The 20,315-nt window shown below is 43.7% G+C and overlaps 1 protein-coding gene across 1 annotated transcript in view; it reads left to right on the top strand.

The window, feature by feature from the left end:
- The window catches only part of nup188 (nucleoporin 188), a 116,259-nt gene that overhangs the window by 6,239 nt on the left and 89,705 nt on the right, over positions 1-20,315 (top strand). Inside the window, exon 2 of the mRNA XM_039762583.1 lies at positions 17,898-17,952. Coding sequence (XP_039618517.1) covers positions 17,898-17,952 — 55 coding nt within the window. The remainder of the gene's footprint in view (positions 1-17,897; positions 17,953-20,315) is intronic.

The following is a 20,315-nucleotide window of genomic DNA, read 5'->3' as shown; positions in this document are numbered from 1 at the left end:
TATCTCCTATCTATCTATCTATCTGTCTGTCTGTCTGTGTCACTCAACGGACAATGAATGAATGCAGTTGTTACAGTGAGTGGATCTTCTTCTTCCGGCTGCTCCCGTTAGGGGTCGCCACAGCAGATCATTTTGTTCCATCTCTTCCTGTCCTCGTCATCTTGCTGTGTCACCCCCATCACCTGCATGTCCTCTCTCAGCACATCCACAAATCTTCTCTTAGGCCTTCAGATTGATAAAACGTGCAAATGCCGCAGAGGGATAGATCAGAAATGAAAGACGGACAGGGAGCATGGCTTGTTCTAAAGCAAAAAAAAGGAAAGCAGACGCAGAAAACTGAACTTTGAAGATGAATGGATGGACCAGTGTGTGTTTATTCTCCCTGTGGGTAGTTTAAAACCAGTTTGTCTCGTGTGTTCTGAAACGATGGCTTTAGTAAAAAGTAGCAATGTGAGAGAAAACACAGAGAATATCCGTGGATGGCAGTCTGATGACTGGACACGTAAAATAACTGGAAGCCCAGTATGACAGATCCACCAGAGTCCTCCTGCATTCATTTACAGCCCAGCTGCGTGCAGGTGAATGTTCAAGTAAAGTTGCATGGATTTTGGGGGAACTTAAAAAAACATTTTCTAACGGGACCGTTGTAAGGGAGTTCACTTTTTTAGTTTTATTCAGATTGTTCTGTTTTCCATCCATCCATTATCCAACCCGCTATATCCTAACTACTGGGTCACGGGGGTCTGCTGGAGCCAAATCCAGCCAACACAGGGCGCAAGGCAGGAAACCAACCCCGGGCAGGGCGCCAGCCCACCACAGGGCGCGCACACACCAAGGACAATTTAGAATCGCCAATGCACCTAACCTGCACGTCTTTGGACTGTGGGAGGAAACCCACGCAGACACGGGGAGAACGTTGTTCTGTTTTTTTTTTTACTCAAAATGTTAATGCGATAGGCCTACTTTTATTTTTTATTAGAGTTTGTTTTATATGTAATGTTAAAGATAACTATTTGTAGTTTATACTGATGCCATGCCAACTTAATTCATAGGGTTCACATGTTTAAAGTCCTTAATGAAAATTGAAAATAAATGTTGCTGAAATGTAGTGGTGAGGTGTAAACATTTTGTTGGTCAGACCTCTTTAAGTTTTCACTCGGTGCCCCTGCTCTGGTACCTCAGTATTTAACTTACCAGTCTGACAGGTAGCTTACTGCCCTAATATAATGACATAGTGAGTATCCCTACCCATTATTCCAGTTTGCAGTATCTTCTCTAATTTATGCAAAGAGCGTAACATAACCATCCAGGTAATGCGCAGTGTCAGTTTTTAAGTGAGATAGCGGCTATGGGGGCTAGTAAAGGTGTAGGTAGAGCAGTGTTTTCCAAACTTTTTTTCTGTGGTAGCACTCCTTTTGTAACCCAAAAATTTCCAAGGCACACCAAGATTCTACCAACCAAAAAAAGCATTCAATCTCTTAGACGTGCTAAACTGTCAGAAGGGGCAGCAGCTCAGAGTATTGGACACTTTTCCTAGCAGCTTCGTGCCTTTGCCCACTCATACTGGTGGTGTCTCTCAGCTGACCCAGGGCCAGAAGCGACTTGCATGTCCACTGGCCCGTACCTCTGTGAGAGCTGCTGGCATCCAGGTAGATGTCTCCTGCCTACTAAGGTGCTCTCTAAGTGCCGTGTCTGCCAAGCAGCGATCACAGAGCTGCTCTTGCGTTGGCTTTGTCCTCCTCGGATGGACAGGTGTCTCTCACGTCAGGACCCAGGGGCACTACCCTGTTGTTTCTGCAGTGCACCAATTGAAAGGCACTTGTGTAAAGTGTAATTGTCAAGTCCTTGATGGGGATAAACAATTGAGGATGGTATTTGTGGAGTTTTGACTGAAGTTGTATTGTATGCCCATTAAAGAAATGCTTGTTCTTTCAATGAGATCGGTCTTCAGCACTGCATTCAAAGTCGGCGGTTGTTTCGATTGTTCACTTTTTACTTTTTGTGTCTCTTATGCTGTGCCAATCTTAGAATTAATACAGTGGCCTTGTTTTCTTATTGCCTTCTTTTCAACTTGTCTTTTTAGGAAGGCATTCAAAGTCAGGTTGTTCTTGATCATGTCGGATTTTGTTAAACAAGGAGCCGTAAAACTTGATTTTTTTAAGTTTAAACGATGCCATTATTTATTTTTTATTTCCTTTTTGTTGATTCTGCTTTATTTCTATGATTCTTTGTGTTTGTACTTCATGATTTATCTATTAATTTTGTAATGTACATGTTTTAATGTTAGATGCAATTAATTACACACATTTATGTAATTAGTTAGTTAACTTTTTTTGAAACTGATTCCCAACCCTATTATATATACCGTATGTACTTGCGTTTAAGTTCTTCCGTGGATAAGTTGGGGCTTGATTTTATCGTATAATGTTCTGTATTTTATAACGTCGGTCTTTTAAGTTGAATGTGGAAAACTCCCGCTATTGGTCCAAGAGATTATGAAATGCTAACGCCCGCCCACCTGAGAGAGTAACCACGGAGCACACGGCCTTTTGTGCCTACGTGACCACACCGTGATACCCGCACTACTCTGAAGTGACGTTTGCACTAATTTGTGTTTTTTGTATCTCACACCCTTGTACACCTTCATCGTAAGAGCATCCCTTATCTACAATCAGAAGAAAATATGAAGCTGGATTTAAATGAAAAGTCCTTGAAGTGGCGAACTAAATTGGTAACAAAATTCGATGTGTCTGAGAAACTGATGGGAGACTGGAGGAGGCAAGAAGATGTTAAAAATAAATAAATAAATAAAGTGTCACAGTTTTGAATGGGCGTATAAGTCGAGGTCTGATTTTATGATCAATTTTTTTGGGTTTCAAGACCCGACTTATACGCGAGTATGTATGGTGTTTTCTTCTTGTGCTTCTGTAAAGTTTTCATTTCCCCCTGGTGATAAACTACCAGAGACTGAGTGAGGAGTCTGAGGGTCTGGGCTTGTGAGGGTCCTGATAAAAGCCAACATCCAGGCCTTTAATGACTTCTTGGGCACAGCAGTGTGTCTGTCTGAGTGTCGACCTCGTCATTGAGAGGTTTACCTACCCTGAGCAGTGACATTCTTGTCACTCTGGTGACTCTTCCTATGAAGTCAGTAGACGGACTGGCAGAGCATGGGGGGTCATGAAGTGGCTGGAAAGGGGTTTGTGACGCTCCCGATATCTGCAAAAGGACGAAGGTCCAAGTCTTCAGAGTCCTGGTGCTTCCTGTCTTGCTATGTGGTTGTGAGACATGGATGCTATCCAGTGACCTGAGATGAAGACTGGACTCCTTCATGTGTGTCTCACTGGAAAATCCTAGGGTACCGTTGGTTTGACTTTGTGTTGCTCATGGAGTCCCCAATGTGGCACTTGACCTGCATTGTAAGGGAGCGTCGGTTACTGCAGTAGAGCCATGTGGCACGATTACCTGAGGCTGAGCTGGCTCTTAAGATCCTCGTTGTTGGGGACTTGCGTGGCTGGGCTATATCAAGGGATCGCCCACATAACACCTGGCTGCGGCAGATAGAGGGTCACTTCCAGAGGGTGGGACTGGACCACGTGTCTGCCTGGGGCGTTGCCAACAGGGATCCCGAGTTGTTTCATCGTGTAGTGGGTGCGGCGACGTGCTGTACCAGTGCAGGCTCAGCTATTTCACTCTCACGTGAGTGAAGAAGCACTTTTTTCTGTATGTGTCTTGGCCTTCTTGCAGACGTTCAAGCTGCTTTATTACTATTCCTGTGATCTCCTGCACCCGAGATAAAATCAGACTGAATTGGGTTCAGCTCATTTAGAGAAGGCAGTTTGTGTTGGCATGTTTTTGCCATTGGTCCATCAGAGGCATCGTGGCTAAAGTCAGTTACAACTGAGGGCGGAGTGGTGGCTCTGAGGCTTATGATCTGTGCTGGCATCCCGAAGGATGCTGGTTTGAATCCCCGTCACTGCCAAAAGAGATCCTACTCTGCTGGGCCCTTGAGCAAGTCTCTTAACCTGTAATTGCTCAGGTGGCGCGCTGTACATTGGCTGACCCTGCGCTCTGACCCCAAGGGATATGCACAAACTAACAAATTCTTAATACAAGAAACTGTATAAGGTGAAATAAAGAACCAAAAAAAAAAAGTCAGGATTGTGGTTCAAGTCAGACTGGGGAGCCTGCCCTGGTACAGCGTGTGGCCACACCAACAACGTGATGAAACAGCTTGGGATCCCGGTTGGCAAACACCCAAGCAGACATGCAGTCCAGTCCCCGTCTCCGGAAATGACCCTCTACCTGCCAGGTGTTACAAGAGTGTCCCCTTGGCCTGGCCTGGTCAAGCCAGTCGGGTCCTGTGAGCCAGATCACCCTTGGGTGACGCTCCCTCACAAAGCAGGTCATGTGCCTCATTCGGGACCTCGTGAGCAACAGAAAGTCAAACCAGCGGTACCCAAGGATTCTCCAAAGAGGCAGAGTACCAAAGGAGAGTCCAGTCTTCGTCTCAGGTCACTGGATGGCGTCCCTGTCTCGCAATTATATAGAAAGACATGACGCACCAGAGACTCTAAAGACTTGGACCTTCATCCTTTTGTAGAGATATCAGGAAAATGGAGTCACATAACTGAAGCAGAAACATGGACGACTTTTAAAAGGCATCTGCATTTGCCACTGGGCCAGCTTTGCCAAAAGTGCTTATTAAACTGAACCGTCTCTCCTCCCTTTCCTCAAACTATACGACCGTAAGCAAGTCACCCAATATGTCTGCGCTTGAAACATATAAAGACGCTTCTGCACTAGTGAGAGCCATTGGGACAGTACAACTACAGAAAGGCAGCGGATTCACAAAGTATGCAGACCCCTTTACTTTTTGCACATTATTACATTTCATTTTAAATGGAAATATTATTCAGCCGTAGTGTCTCGAAAACCTCTACGGGGGTCCTTCATACAAACAGCAATGTGCCTTTATAATGCCTCACTGCGCCAAAAGAGAAGCGCTCGTTCTTTGTAGTCATTCTGGTGTACACTGGATTTGAGAGGGGTTTAGATTAAATATACAGGCGGACTCAAAATGATGTTCACATTTGAATGGCGGAAACCATTGATTCACAACACCTACTCCATATGTGCAAGATCATTTACAGGAATGTCTTAAGCTGTTCGCCATCACATTCATTCAAAACATGGACCATATGTGGCACATAAATTGTCCAGAAAAATTGTATACAAGTAAATACATAGCAGTGTCATTAGTGTTAACGTCATTTTGACTCATCATGTAGTTAACTGGAGAGTTTGGTACAAGTCCTACTGTTTATCACAAACTAAATGACTGCAGTCTCATGAAAACGGTTCTAGGACAGCACTTGCCACATCAGTAGGTGCCAGCTTGGCAACTTGTCGCAGACACTTAGTAGTTTTTAATTGTTACTTTGTTACGGGGAACTCCAGTTTCTGTTTGACATCTTGTCTGAAGAAGGAGCCCGAGTTGCCTCGAAAGCCTGCGTGCGCATTGTCATCTTTTTAGTTAGCCAATAAAAGGCGTCGTTTAGCTTGACGTCTCACCCCTCATTAGAAGAAGCGAACACATTGCAGACAGTAACAGTGGAGTAGCCTGTTAGGAATGAACCGACAGTCTGTGTCTTGTATGTAATGTGTTGTTAATGTGTACGTTTACTTGTTCCTTAGAAGATATTCTTGTAATTTACTTGTAAAACGTCTGACCGAGTGAACTTACTACAATGGAAGGAAGCCTGCACCTTTCTAGATAGTCCTTTTAAGTGCAGCTCTGTCAATCGCAGCAAGTGAAACGGTATGCTTCAAAAACACCCAGCCCACTGCTATTGACTTGTTTAGTAATTTACTTGGAACTCCGTCATCAGAATACAAATCTGTACAAAGAGAATCGTCATGTCCCCTATTTGTCTTTGAATGTTTCTCCTTTATTTCATATCGATGGATTGTGTCTTGTCCAGCCGTTCACTGATCACGTAACGATGGCTGAACTGATTTTCATGAAAGTTTGAATGCAGGTTGCGTTATGTGGGCGGTATGGCATGTATGGTATCTTTGAGTACACCATGGGTGGCCGTAAAATTGAGAGTCCAGAAGGGTCCAAATTCAAGAAATGAGCAGCCATGTCAAAACCATACAACAGTAGGCCAATTTTCAACAAGAGATTCTTTGTTGTAATGTTTATCATTGTCTGTCCAATAAGGTAGTGAGTGCTTATTTATTCATGGTATGATGTCACATTAGAATAAATCAACTGTGTGCTGCCTTCCAACCTCTCCTGATGTGCCCTGGTCTGCCACAAGTGCTGTTATTGTGGAGTGGAAGCGCTGAGGAGCAGCAATAGCTCAGCCATGCAAAGTCACAGAGGGGGGCCGCCGAGCGCTGAAGCCTGTATAAATGGCCTCCCCTCTGTATCGTCACGCACAGCAGAGTTCCAAACTGCCTCTAGCAGCAGCATCAGCACAAGAACTGTGTGCCAGGGGTGCCTCACAAGATCACGATGTGCAGCGACAAGCAGGTACTGGAGTGCTGCAAAAGAGGGTGCCATGCGGCTCTGGAGTAGTGAGGAATGGCACCTCATTATCAGGCAGTCTGATGGATGAATGGGGGTTTGGCAGATGTTAGGAGAACGCTGCCTTCTGAACTGCATACCGCCTGCCAACTGTAAAGTTCAGAGAGAGAGAGAGAGAGAATGGCAGGGTGTAGGCTAGGACCCTGGGTTACAGTGAAGGGACCTGTAATTGCTGCAGCAAAGACATTGTAGACAATCGTGTGGCAGAAGTTTGTTGAAGGCTCTTTTCTGTCCAAGCATGACTGTGCTCCTGTGCCCAAAGCCAGGTCCATGAAGACATACAGTGGGTATAGAAAAGAATCCCCCCTTCAAATATTTCCATATTTTTTTACTTTACAGCCTTAAATGAAAACACACAAACTAAGATTTCTTGCCAGCTTTACTTTCTCAATGCCACCTCTAACATCCAAGTGAAAGAAATCACAGCTACAGTTCAGAAAAATGATAAAAAAAATCAAAAACAAGAAATACTGAGATTAATAAAGGACCAGCCCCCCCCATGTCAGTGTCATTGTGTTGTCCCCCCTTTTCCTTTAATGACAGCCCTCAGTCTGTTGATTCTTCTCTCTCAGCTTTGCCCCCCACTCTTCTTTACAGTTATACTGTTCAAGTTCGGTCACATTGGATGGTGAGCGTTGCTGGTCTGCTATCTTCAGATCTTTCCACAGATTTAGTTCTGGGCTCTGATTGGCCACACCAGGACATTCACTTTCTTCTCCTTCAGCCACCTTGTGAGTCCGTTTTGCTGTGAGCGTCGGCTCGTCGTCGTGTTGAGATGTGAACATTCTGCCCATCTTCAACTTTCTGGCAGAGGGTTGCAGGTGTTCCTCCAGAATTTAATGATATTTTGCCCCCTCCATTTGTCCTTCTACCCTAACGAGAGCCCCAGGCCTCCCACAACAGGATGCTGCCCCCTCCATGCTTTACTGTCGGTATGGTGTGTTGTGGATGGTGAGCTGCATTGCTGGACCGTTTGGTATCGAGGCCTAATAGTTTGATTTTGGTCTCCTCTGACCAGAAGGCCTTTTTCCACTTGGCATCAGAATCTTCAAGGTGCATTCTGGGAAAGCCCAAACGAGCCTTAATGTGGCCTTTCTTGAGAAGTGCAACCCTCCTGAACAAGCCACAATGGTGGAGCGCTTGTCAAATTGTTGTCATCTGCACACCATTAATGACCACTTTGTGCCATCAAATCCTGTAACTCCTTCAAAGTGGCCAGTGGCCTCCCTTCCCAGTTTCCTCCTTGCTCTTCCATCCAGTTTGGAGGGTCCTAGTAGCACCAAACACTTCTTTATGATGGACTTTACTGAGCTCCTTGGGATTGATGAAGCCTTTGAGATGTTTTGGTCTCCATCTCCTGCCTTCTGTCCGTCCACAACTCTGTCCCTGAGATCTTCTGAAAGTGTCCTGCCACCCACAGTCAGGTGTTTGCTGTCAGTTGATCTACCAAGTAAGGGAATGAATGGACCAGGAACAGCTTCACTAATCACACTCATTACAACTGAGCACAGGTGGGAGGAAACCAGTAACCATAATGGTAATGGTGGGCACTGACACCTGAGTGACTTTGGGGGGTCCTTTATTCATCTGAGGATTTTTTTATCATTTTTCTGAACTGTAGCTGTGATTTCTTTCACTTGGATGTTAGAGGTGGCATTGAGTAAGTAACGCTGAGAAGAAATCTTAGTTTGTGTGTTAAGGCTGTAAAGCAAAAACAAAAGGGAATATGTCAAAGGGGGGATTCTTTTCTATACCCTCTGTAGTATTGGAAAAAAATTCAGAATTTGAAAGGGCGATCCACCAGCCTGCCCACCAAAGTGCCTGTAATCAGAAAAGGCAGCCTGGTGGCAGGCCGCGCCATCAGAGCTTAGAATGGTTAAAGGAGCAGGTGCTCACTGACACTGATGACTGTTACGTATGACTAACGTTGCTTCGTGTGCTCATACCACACACTCCACTAAAATGTGCTTTCTGTCTACTTTGAATGCTTGCTGCTTATGCCCGTGTTATGAAAGGTGCCCATGAGGGACCACTTGTTGTATTGTAAATTCACATTGTGCACGTCATTGGAGTGCCCAGAATGAGGAGGGGTTCCACTTTGTTAAAATGCTCGATTCAGCTCTGTAGATTAGATTAGAGAATCTTTATTAATCCCTCACAGAAATTCGGATGCATAAAAACAAGAAGACGGACTCGCCAGTCAGTTGATCAGTAGAGCGTGTGCTGAGTTGGCAGCGTGTTGCCACACCCACCACACCAGGATTGGGACCCAATGCAGCGGGTGACACCTTGGCACCGCCACAGTAAAAATGAACTTAACAAGTACATTGGGTGGAAGCATTGAATTGCCTGATAGCAGTGGGCAGAAAAGACCCCCAGAGGTGCTTCTTAGCACACACACCATGGTAGAATAAGCCTGTGGCTGATCGTGCTACGAGAGAGCGAGTTCTCATGATGGCATCCAATTTTGTCACTGCCCTCTTTTCCACAACAGTAAATGTCTTTTATGAGATGGATTTGCAGTTTGATAAAGAAGCTTTATTGAAATCGTGGTGCGTTGTAATGGTGCTTTTTATTTTCTTCAAATCAGCTAAATGTTAAAATGGTGTTTATTGACATCCTCGCTCTAAGTATGCAGTAACAAGTTATTAGGCTCCAAACCATTCAGATGTTTAGTGATACATTTGCACTTTATTTGTCCCCTAGGGAAATGGCTTTTTACAGACACTCAATAAGAAAAAGGAGCCCTGTGTTGGCTGGGATTGGCTCCAGCAGACCCCCGTGACCCTGTATTCGGATTCAGCGGGTTAGAAAATGGATGGATGGATGAATATATTATGACAAACGGGAAACTCACTCCCAAGTACACAGCAGAATGACTACAAAGAAAAGCAAACCTCTGGCTTGGAAAGAACTAGGATGAGCACTAAGGCCTCAGAAAGGCGTATTGGCGCATGTCTTGTGCTGAGTTATCGCTCGGCTGAGAGTCCTCTGTGTGTGTGTGTGTGTGTGTGTTACTCAAATCAAATGATGTCGTCTACTGTGCACAGCGCAGGCAGATGGTGCGAGTGATGTCACCTCAGATCAATATTACAGTAACACGATTCAACTGGTAATGAGAACTTTCATGGTCATTTTTTTTTTCAAAAATGCCAACCCCTGGGCTAAGAAAGGGATCACTGCTTATTGCTCAATCATGGATAAAGGACAATTATTAGATTTTAATTCTCTAAAAGAAAAATTTAGTTTGGAATCCAAAGACTTTTACAGATACCTCCAGCTCCGACAACATTTCTGCCAGAAAATTAAAAAAGGGATCGATCGATGAGGAGCCAAATAAGAGTGCTCTAGTTAAAATATTCTCCTCGGCTTATAAGGCTGAACCAATGTTTAAGACTATTACAAAACTTTATAGAGTCTTGATGGATTTACATTAAAGAAAGATTAAAGATTATCTTCTCAACCAAGGACTGGGAAAATACATGTAAACAACAATGGGCAACCTCCCGTTCTCCATATTGGAGAGAATTCTGCTGGAGAAATACTATTAGGTTTTTTTTCCTTACCCCAAAACAGAAAAATAATTTTCAAGGCAACTCAAATTGTTGGAGACATTGTGGCTCACAGGATGCGAACCATTTTCACATATTTTGGGGATGTCCTAAAATTAGAGGTTTTTGGAAAGATATACATAAGGTATTGGAGATTATTTTAAACATTACAATTGATTTCAGTTTTAAAGTACTTTATATGGGCACGGTGTCAATGGTTTCCTGGGAAGGGAAAAAAAAATACATGTATAGAATAATTCTTGCTTCAAGTAAAAAAGCTATTACTAGATGCTGGTACAAACCTAATCCGCCACAAATACAGGATTGGATTTATGTTGTAAAAAATGTGTTTATAATGGAGAAAATTACTTTCAGTATGAATAACCAAATAGATGTGTTTGTCGAGTTTTGGTCCAGGTGGATTGAGTATATAACTCCTATTGAACCCGATGTCTTTCTGTTATAGAACCTGTGTTTTATGATAAGTATTGTCTATACATCCCCTGTCTTCTGTAAATAGGTTTTTTTTTTTTTTCTTCTTCTTCTATAATTGACAGCTAACCCAAAGAGAGAAATTGATCTGTTTTATGCCACGAAGAGCTTTTTTGATAATATATAAGCTATATCTGTTGTAAACGTGACAAAAGTCATAAACAGATGGATTGGATTGTATCTCTTTTCAATAAAAACTTTTTTTTTTTTGAAATGGTGATTAGTGGTGAGAGGACCGGGTGGTCTCGTGGTCTGGAATCCCCACAGATTTTATTTTTTTCTCCAGCCGTCTGGAGTTTTTTTTTTGTTTGTTTTTTCTGTCCACCCTGAACCTTACTCTTATTCTATGTTAATTAATGTTGACTTATTTTATTTTCTTATTGTGTCTTTTATTTTTCTATTCTTCATTATGTAAAGCACTTGGAGCTACACTGTGTGTATGAAAATGTGCTATAGAAATAAATGTTGTTGTAGTTGCCGTGTCTCGGAGATATCTAAACGTCACAGATCAACATTACATCTCGCCTGAGTCGCCTCGAAAGCTCACATATAGTAATCTTTCTAGTTAGCCGTTCAAAGGGGTCATTTTGCTTGACTTCTCACTACATTCATAATGGCTAACACAGTACAAGACCCGAGTACTACAAACAGAACAGATCATCCTTTACTATATCATATAATGTGCCTTGGTGTAAATGTGCAAGATTTGTAAATCCGCACACACAGCATCTCAGTAATTTAAGGACAACGAACGCTTATTCCAGTGCTGCTCCGATTAAGACGCGAGGAGTAGAAATGGACGATTACAGAAACCAAAGAGAGAAGCATCTTCTTTCTGAACTTCCTGTAAACCGAGAGCACCAAGGCAGGCCGACTTTACCAGAGGGCCTTTACATTAAAGAAAGTGGAGCAGTAAATGGAGATGAAGGAATTGGGGGAGTGCGGTTAGTCAGACCAGACAGCAAGGACAGCTTCTTTAATGAACTGAAAATGGACGCCGCTGTCCCAGTTTGGATGGTGAGCGAGCTTGTCTCAAGTACAGCAGCCCACATCTTCAGTTAGTAAAAGAAGAATTTGAAATTCCTGCTTGGTAAACAAAGACTTCTAGTCGAACAGCACACGAGTCTGCTTGACTTGTAAACTTGTTAAGCATGTCGGCCTTCTCAAGAAACATCTTAAAAACGCTTTAGAGATCTGCAGCTTTTGTATAAAGGGTTGGACTGCTTAGAATGTATTTGTGTGTGTCACACGGCATATGTTCTGGTCAGAAATGGTCGTCCATATTTGGAATTACACCTCAAGAATTAAAAATGTCAAGATGGTACACTGAAGAAAACAAAACTGTATTCATATTTAACTGCAAAAAAAACTGTAGTGCAACTAATGATTCAAAAATGATGAAAGAAGTGTGTGTGTGTGTGTGTGTGTGTGTATATATATATTTACATGTAAGCAGTGTTTAACTGTGTGTGAGAATGGATATATTTTTGCCAAACAAAAAGTGAAAACTACTTTTTAAAATGAAGCTTTGCTTTTGACAAGTACATTGCAGAAGAAATTAAACAATAGGGTAACTATTTTATTTTCTTTAGTGCCATTTAGTTTGATACTTTCTGTACATATTTTATTAGTTGAAAAGTCTGTATTTTAGTATTTTTAAATACTTTATTAATCCCAAGGTGAAATTCCCATACTCCAGCAGCAGCTTACCGATAATAACAGTATTAAATTAAAGAGTGTTAACAATGGAGGTTTAACAGACAATAACTTTGTATAATGTTTACCCCCCCGAGTCACATAGTGTGGGGTCTCCTCAGTCTGTCAGTGGAGCAGGATGGTGACAGCCGTCTGTCACTGAAGCTACTCCTCTGTCTGGAGATGATCCTGTTCAGTGGATGTTGTGGATTCTCCATGATTGACAGGAGTCTGCTCAGCGCCCATCGCTCTGCCACGGATGTCAGACTGTCCAGCTCCGTGCCTACAATAGAGCCTGCCTTCCTCACCAGTTTGTCCGCGTAGAAGAGGGCACTCGCCACAACCGTCTGATAGAACATCTGCAGCATCTTATTGCAGATGTTGAAGGATGCCAGTCTTCTAATGAAGTATAGTCGGCTCTGACCTCTCTTACACAGCTCATCAGTATTGGCAGTCCAGTCCAGTTTATCATCCAGCTGCACTCCCAGGTATTTACAGGTCTGTACCCTCTGCACAGTCACCTCTGATGATCACGGAGACCATGAGCCGTCTGGTCCTCCTAAAATCCACCACCAGCTCCTTGGTTTTGCTGGTGTTCAGGTGTAGGTGGTTTGAGTCGCACCATTTAACAAAGTCCTTAATTAGGTTCCTATACTCCACCTCCTGCCCACTCCTGATGCTGCCCACCATAGCAGTGTCGTCAGTGAACTTTTGCACGTGGCAGGACTCTGAGTTGTATTGGAAGTCTGATGTATGTTGGCTGAACAGGACCAGAGAAAGTCCAATCCCCTGCGGTGCTCCTGTGCTGCTGACCACAATGTCAGACCTACAGTTCCCGAGACGCACATACTGAGGTCTGTCTGTAAGATGGTCCACGATCCACCGATGTCACCAGGTGTGAATCTACTCCCATCTCTGTCAGCTTGTCCCTGAGGAGCCGAGGTTGGATGGTGTTGAAGGCGCTAGAGAAGTCCAGAAACAGAATTCTTACAGCACCACTGCCTCTGTCCAAGTAGGAGAGGGATCGTGTAGCATGTAGATGATGGTATCCTCCGCTCCCACCTTCTCCTGGTATGCGAACTGCAGAGGGTCGAGGGCATGGTGGACTTGTGGCTTCAGGTGGTGAAGCAGCAGTCGCTCCATGGTCTTCATCACATGTGACGTCAGAGCAACAGGCCGGAAGTCATTCAGCTCACCAGGACGTGATACCTTTGGGACTGAGGTGATACAAGATGTTTTCCAAAGCCTCAGGACTCTCCCCTGTTCCAGGCTCAGGTTGAAGATGCGCTGTAGAGGACTCCCCAGTTCCAGTGCACAGGCCTTCAGCAGTTGTGGAGATACACCATCTGTACCCGCTGCTTTGTTTGCTTTTCTTAGCGAGCGCTCTCTCTGACATTCTCTGCTCCTGACGGCGCTCCTTTGAAGATAAGATATGTTTGCATTCTTTTAATTGTGAGAAAGAACTGTCATCTCTGTCTTGTCATGGAGCTCAGTTTAAACTTTCATGTCTAGAGGGCTCTAATAATGTTAACAGTGTGGGAGAGTTTATAAGGGCTTAAAATATATAAAAATAACTATACAAACATATGGTTTCTACTTCGCGGATTTTCACCTATCGCGGGGGGGTCTGGAACGCAACCCCCGCGATCGAGGAGGGATTACTGTACCAGGAGAGGAGAAGGCAGCCACCCTGGTGGGTGCTGGTGCCACAGGGACAGAGATTGGAAGCTCAGCCTTGTGGGCCACGCCAGTGGGCACCTAGATGGTTCCAGAGCCTTGGACTTCAGTACGTCCGCCAAACCAGGAAGTGCTGCCGGTACGGGAACCAGGTACACTCCGAGTGCTTCTGGATGCCCATGCAGGTCTTTCACCACACCAGGAGGTGGTGCAGGAGGGCCATTGGGGAGCAGCTGGAGCACATCTGGGTGTATTGTAAAAGGGAGCTGGAGTCGGGTGTCAGAGGGCGGAGCTTGTGAGAGAGAGGAGTGAAGTAAAAGCGTCGAAGAGAAGGACTGAGCTATATTGAGGTGATTTGTGCACTGTGTGCCGTGCTGAATTGGATAAGAAGACAACAAAAAGCATGAATTTGTGTCTGTCTGTGTTGGGTTACGTGCTGGTATAGCGCCATCTATTGTCACATCGCCTACAGAATTTCATTTTGTCAATAAAAGATGAACAGCTATAGCTATACAGTAGTTTAACTATACCAAAGTTAACACTTGAATGTAGCACCTTAGACTGCAGCATGTCTGGGTATGTGAGAGCTTAGTGGAAAGGGAATTTTTTAAAGGGATGAAAAACTGTAAAAAAAAAAAAAAACAAAACTCTTGTCTGAATCAGCTGATCCAGTGCCTTGACGTTGGTGCTCGGTATCGGCCCAAATTCTACCACACGGCGTCAGTGCAGCACTTGGTGGTTTTGCTGTACTTCGGTACTTGACAACTCATAGTTTGTTATAGCGTACATTCTAACTTTTCAGACTTGAGATATTTATGAAATTCAAACTAAATCTATTTATCTCTTTATTTCATCAATAGAAACTGCCAGAAGTAATACATATTTTAATTGATTTACAGTAAAAAGCAAACTGAAGTTACCTAAAGGACTGTGTCTTTTGCTAAGAAGTACAGTGAATGTTAAAACCGGCAGGTTTGTGTGATGTACAAAAAAATGAAACCAAAGTGAATCGTGTCGGAACTTTCTACACTTCTATCACAACAGTGCAACATTTACAAAGAATGTAAAACAAATCAGAAAGGGGAAGAAAAACGGTCCAAATCAAAAGCCGGGTTGCATAAGTAAGTATAGTTAATGATGTGGCTGTGTTCAGAGTCACGTCCAGTATCGTCGTTAACGTACACTGCCAACTGTGATTGCCCTCCGATCGTTCAGCCCTTCCTCTAAGGTAATCCTGACGACATCTTAGTGTAAAAGCCGTGGTCTGTCAAGAGCTTTTAAAAGATAACCGGGACTTCATTGTGAAAAGGGATCGATCCAGGAGAGGGTATTTGGAGCACATTGAGGGCAATTATCAACAAATATGGCACAACGGTGGCTCTGCCAAGAACTGAAAACTGGTCAGAGAGGCTGCCAAGAGACTTTAATGGCAACATTAACCCTTAAACCGCAACATACTTGGGGGTTAATGTACCTCTGGGTGCCAAATACTTTTTTTGCTGCACTTTTTAAGTAAATGTCACAATTCACAAAGAAAATGTGAAATTTTAATGGAACACATTTTTTTTTTTTCATGCAAAGAGCATCACAAATACTGCAGCACTGATCCTTTTACACACTGCTAATGAACTGTAAAAAAGTACTTTAACAATCAATTATTATATGTACAAGGTGCAGCCGACACCATTGATGAGATTCAGTAAATCGAGCAAGCACACGGAGGTAAGCGCTGACGCTGGCAGGCCAGTCTAGTGCAGCGGCTCAATCCCAGGGACAGTGAGGCTGCAGTGCTGCCGGGGCCGGCAGTGGTCATGAGCTGGTTGGTCAACGAATATACGGCACTGACTGAGCAGCTCCGGCGTGCTGGCAAATTGCATTGGGAACCGACTATAGCCTGTTCCAGCAGTTTAAGGGCTAAAGGAGCTGCACAACTTCCTGGCAAGTACTGGTTGCTGCCTACGTGTGATAACAATCTCTCTCTCTCGTATTCTTCAAATGTCTGGGCGGTGGGGTAGGGTAGCATGAGAGAAGCCTTGTCTCATGAAGAAGAATATCCAAACCTGGCTAGATTTAACAAAAAGATCCACCGAGTCTCCCAAAACCATGACCAAGGCTTAAACATTTTGACCATAATTTGCAAAGATATGTTTGGGACAAAAACAACATGGCACATCACCAAAAAAAAAAAAACAAAAAACATAGCCATGGTGAAGAGTGGTGCTGGTGGCAGCATCTTGATTTGGGACTACTTCAGCTGTAAGCGATGATGAATGGCTCCAAATATACATCTGGCAGGAAGCTGGAGGAAAGAGGAATTTCACCTGTCGGCATGACAACCACTCCGAGCAGGCATCCACATCATCAAAGGAATGGCTTCACCAAAAGAAGATCAACCTTCTGGAATGGCCCAGACCCGTGCACAGGAGAGGCCCTCTCAATTGGGTGGAAAATATGACCAAGTCAAGATGTGCCAAGTTGGCAGACGTCAAATCAGGAGGTGCTTCACCAACAACAACATTTATTTCTGTCACACATTTTCATACAAATAATGAAGCTCAAAGTGCCTTACATGATGAAGAAAAGAGAAATAAAAGACAAAGTAAGAATTAGAATAAGACGACACTAATTAACATTGAATAAGAGTAAGGTGGTCTGATGGGCAGGGAGGACAAAAAAAAACTCCAGACGGCTGGAGAGAAAAATAAAATCTGCAGGAGTACCGAGACCACCCAGTCCCCCTCTGGGCACTCTACCTAACATCAATGAAGCAGTCCTCTTTGTATTTAGGGTTCTCTTGGAAGGACTTGATGCTGAGGGCCATGTAGCTTTCTGGGCCAGTATGCTAGTTTAGGGTGGGCAGACAGGCAGGTTTTTGTAAATATTTATTTATTTTCTCTGATTTGTTTTCTCCTCCTTTGTACAGGCGGCAATTTCACTATAAAGCTGGGGAAAGTCCTGACACACTTGGTTCATTTATTTACATCACAAAAACCTGTCATTTTAACAGGGATGTGTAGACTTTAGTTACTAATGTTGTTCCTTTTTGGGTATGGAGTGCGATTAGCGAATGCCGCTTTGAGAAACCACTTTGGCCACAAGGGCACTTAGCAGTTTCTTGTGTGTTCTTTTTCTTTTTAGTCCACACACAACATGGTTGAGTTTCAAGCAATGACAGAAGTTGCTTGTGTTCGGTTTAATCTCGGCAACATGTTTCCAATGAAAGCAGTTAGTTACTGGAGTTGGCGACTGTGATAAGGTGCTGCTGTGTGTGTTTTTAATATATACAGTGTAAAAGAGTGAGGAGGAGACAGCAAAAAGGTTTGGGGTTTTCCGGCCCCGTATATTGTCGATAATCCACAATAAATGAAAAAAACTGGTCAAAACTATAAACAAAAACTGTTCATAAGCGCGGTGCCGAATCATGGCGTCGGCGGCCATTTTATGGGGGAGGAGCTGGAAGTAAGGGATTGCTGGGATGGAACCGTGAGGGAGGATGGGATCGATGACGTCAGGAAAAGATGGAGGAGGAAGGGCGGAAGTAACGCAGTGCGGGCAAACCCGTCTTATGGTGGCGTGCGTCTTTTTTCCTGTAAGAAAGCATAGGGAGAAAGTTAGTGCCCCGCCATTCCCTGCCAGCGAATGTCTTCCCAGGTGTGTCAAGATCCTTCCGCGGTCTCCCACTCATGCGTGCGTGACAACAGACATGAGCAAAATTGTTTGGTGGGAGCATCTTCTTGTTATTATCAGTTCATTTTCAACATATCACCCAGTTCGAATTCCTTGCAGATGTGTTTTGTTTGGTGTGTTCTTTGTCTCCAGTAGTTGTTTGTGTTATTTGTGACATCTTCAGTAACACTTGATATTTACAGTGCCTTGTCTTTCTTTTGCAGGAGTAGCAGAGAGTTATGGACAATCCTTTTGGGGAGATCAGCACTAAGGGAACCAGTATGTGCACTTTTTACTATAATAAATGATCTACAACTGTGGTTCTCAGTGTTTATGACCCCCCCATGATACCCACTTGTACAAGTGACAGTTCAAGGTGATGTTCAAACTACAAGAAGGGGGAGTTCAGGGTGATGTTTGTAGACGGGTGCAGAATTGGTTCAGACACAGGAAGCAGAACGGTGATGGTGGGAGGAACCTCATCAGAACTGGCCGATGTTAAGAGTGTTGACCAGCAGGGGTCAGTGCTGGGGCCTCTGCTGTTTTTAATTTATATTTATAGATGATTTAGATAGAAATATAAGTAACAAGCTGGTTAAGTTTACAGAGGATACCAAGATAGGTGGATTAGCAGATCATTTGGAATCTGTCACATCATCACAGAAGGACTTGGATAGCAGACAGGCTTGGGCAGATGAAATTTAATGTCAGTAAATGTAAAGAATCTCACATAGGAAGTGAAAATGTGAGGTTTGAACGCACAAAGGGAGGTCAGAAAATCGAGAGCCCACCTTATGAGAAGGATTTAGGAGTCGTAGTGGACTCTAAGCTATCGACTTCTCGACAGTGTTCAGAAGCCATTAAGAAGGCTCACACAATGTCAGGTTATATAGCGCCTTGACGTGTGGAGTACAAGTCACAGGAGGTTCTGCTCAGGCTTTATAACGCACTGGTGAGGCCTCATCTGGAGTCCTGGGTGCAGTTTGGGTCTACAAAAAGCACATAGCAGCACAAGAGAAGGTCCAGAGAAGAGCGACTAGGCTGATAAAAGGACTAAAGGGGTTGAATTATGGAGAAAGATTAAAAGAGCTGAGCCTTTACAATTTAAGCAAAAGAAGAAGGTGACATGATTGAAGTGTTTAAAATGATGAAGCGAATTAGTCCAGTGGATCAAGACTTGTATTTTAAAATGAGTTCATCAAGAACACGGGGACACAGTTGGAAACTTGTGAAGGGGAAATGTCACACAAACATTAGGAAGTTTTTCTTTACACAAAGAATGATAGACACTTGGAATAAGCGACCAAGTAGTGTGGTGGACAGTAAGACGTTAGGGACTTTCAAAACTCGGCTCGATTGTTTTTTTTTTGAAAGAAATAAGTGTAGAGCACTGGTGAGTTTTGTTGGGCTGAATGGCCTGTTCTCGTCTAGAGTGTTCTAATTTGCTGCAGACTTGACAAGGGAGCCTGTTTTTGAACTTTTTTATTCATTCATTTTTCACCTCTTATCCATGATTGGATAATTGGATCATTTCTGTCATAGTCTTAGCAGTGAGGCCTATTTTCCCTTTCCCAATTCACATTTGGCAACTCATATTGTGGGATCCCATGGCATTTCTGGGCCATTGGGGAGATACAGTCCTCCCAGTGAGCCCTGGGCCTTCCTTGTGGTCTCCTCTCTTCTGGTCCTGCCCATAAAACTTCCACTATGAGGTGTCCCGGAGACATCTGTATCAGATGCCCGAACCACATCAGTTGGCTCCTCTCAATGAGAAGGGTTAGCAGCTCAACTCTGAGCCCTTTCCATATGTTTGTGCTTCTCACCCTATCTCTAAGGGACCGTTTGTACCTGTAGTTCCATCCTTGTCATCATTACCCAAAGTTCATGACAGTAGGTGAGTGTAAGGATGTAGATCAACTTGTAAATCGAGAGCTTTGCCTTCAGGCTTAGCTCCTTCTTCACCACTACAGATTGGTGTAGTGGCCACACTACTGCGCATGCTCCTCTCCACGTGGTCTTCACCTGGTGTCCCGCTCCAGGTCATGCCACTGCCATCCCTCTTCACACTAGGGTGTGCGGTATTGGAAAATAAAATATATATCTCGATATTTTCTGGGACTTTGACGATAATGATAATTCCAAGATAATGTAATGTATTATTTCAAATTATATTGAATTATGTCCTCTATAACTTTACTTATCAGGTCTTTTTGTATTTTTAAACGTCATAATAAATAAGATCAATTTAAGCTAAACCGCATTTTATAGAGGAACCCCAAATTACGCACCAATCGCAATATGAAGCCTATGCCCAAAACAAGGTAGCCTCTTCCAGTTATTAATCCGTAGTGCACTGACAACGTTAGCCCCGCTGTCTGTTGTCATGCAAACCATGCGGTCTTCTCGCAGTGACCATGATGCCAGCGCATCTTTCAGACCTTACGCAATGATGTCGCCAGTGTGATCTTGTGGGAAGTAGGATGTTTGCAAACAAAAGCTTTGCAGTTGCTAGTTTTCGTCAATGAAATGCACCGTCAGGGAGAGGTACGGCTCGGATGTTCGGCTTGACCATAAATCCGTTGTGTTGGCAAAATGTGAAACCTTTTGCGGTTTATGCGTCAGAGTTTGGCGACACGAATCAT

This window comes from Polypterus senegalus, chromosome 9 (assembly GCF_016835505.1).
Source record: "Polypterus senegalus isolate Bchr_013 chromosome 9, ASM1683550v1, whole genome shotgun sequence".
NCBI lineage: Eukaryota > Metazoa > Chordata > Cladistia > Polypteriformes > Polypteridae > Polypterus > Polypterus senegalus.
Note: the sequence above shows the minus strand (reverse complement) of the source record. Positions and strands in the feature narration are given on the sequence as shown.